At 54.8% G+C, this 909-nt stretch overlaps 1 protein-coding gene across 1 annotated transcript; it reads left to right on the top strand.

The window, feature by feature from the left end:
• Positions 1-61: 61 nt before the first annotated feature.
• LOC113979347 (suppressor protein SRP40-like) lies at positions 62-834 on the top strand (the record flags this gene model as incomplete). The annotated part of the gene is made up of 3 exons (XM_027706764.1): positions 62-94; positions 226-690; positions 736-834. Coding segments are annotated over 3 exons (597 nt in total), but the record flags the coding sequence as incomplete, so codon positions are not given.
• Between the last annotated feature and the right edge of the window lie 75 nt (positions 835-909).

Here is a 909-nt window from a genome sequence, read left to right as displayed (position 1 = left end):
CTGCCTTGGCTGATATTTATGTTCTGGTTGTAGTTTCAGTTGGCTCCAAAATGTCCCGCAGCTCAGTGACAGTGAGGAGAGTGATGACAACCAGGTCAGTTTGGGATGTTGGACACACCAGGCACACAGACATGCCTTGAAATCATCACCACTTCTTGCCTTCTGCCGAGGTCCTTGACCTAACCCTTCCTCCCCTGCTCCTCTTTGTTTTTGTGGCCCAAACAGGTTCTTGAAAAGGCTCCTTCTCCACTTGCTGCTCCAAGATTTTTGCAATCCAGCACCCCAGAGTCAGGGAGCACCAGTGGCTCTGAGAGCTCCTCGGGCTCAGAGACCAGTGACTCAGAGAGCTCTTCATCCTCGGACACCACCGACTCAGAGAGCTCCTCGGGCTCAGAGACCCGCCACATTGGGGGTGTCAAAAGGCCTGGCAAGGCCCTGGTGCACAACGGGGCCAAGAGATGCCGGAAGGAGGACAGCAACCCTGATCCATTGGAGATCAGAGCCCAGTCTTCCAGGGACAAACAGAAAGACAGAAAAGACCTGAAGCCGGCCCTCCAAGAGCCCCTTGAGAACAGAAAGGGCTCCCACCAGGCCAAAGTCAAAGAGCCCTTTGCTCTCGGGGTGAAGAAGTTGCTCTCACCAGTGGGAGACCCCGCAGCTCCTGAGCCTGTCCGGGTGAAAGAAGAGCTCAGTTACCTGGTGAAAGTCCCTCAGAGCCCCAGGAGAGATGAAGGTCAGAAGAGAGCAGAGACCAAGGACTTCCCTCATGCAGGGAAGCAGGACTTGAAGAGGAGAGCCATGGACAGTCCTGATGAGCCCAGCGGGAAGAAAAAGGTGAGAGGTGGGAGGGGAGGTGAGTTTCTACAAGGACCAAGGGGGTGTTTGAAAAACTCCTGCAAAGTTTCCACT

Source organism: Neopelma chrysocephalum, unplaced genomic scaffold, assembly GCF_003984885.1.
Source record: "Neopelma chrysocephalum unplaced genomic scaffold, ASM398488v2 Primary Assembly neopelma1_75973, whole genome shotgun sequence".
Taxonomy (NCBI): domain Eukaryota; kingdom Metazoa; phylum Chordata; class Aves; order Passeriformes; family Pipridae; genus Neopelma; species Neopelma chrysocephalum.
Note: the sequence above shows the minus strand (reverse complement) of the source record. Positions and strands in the feature narration are given on the sequence as shown.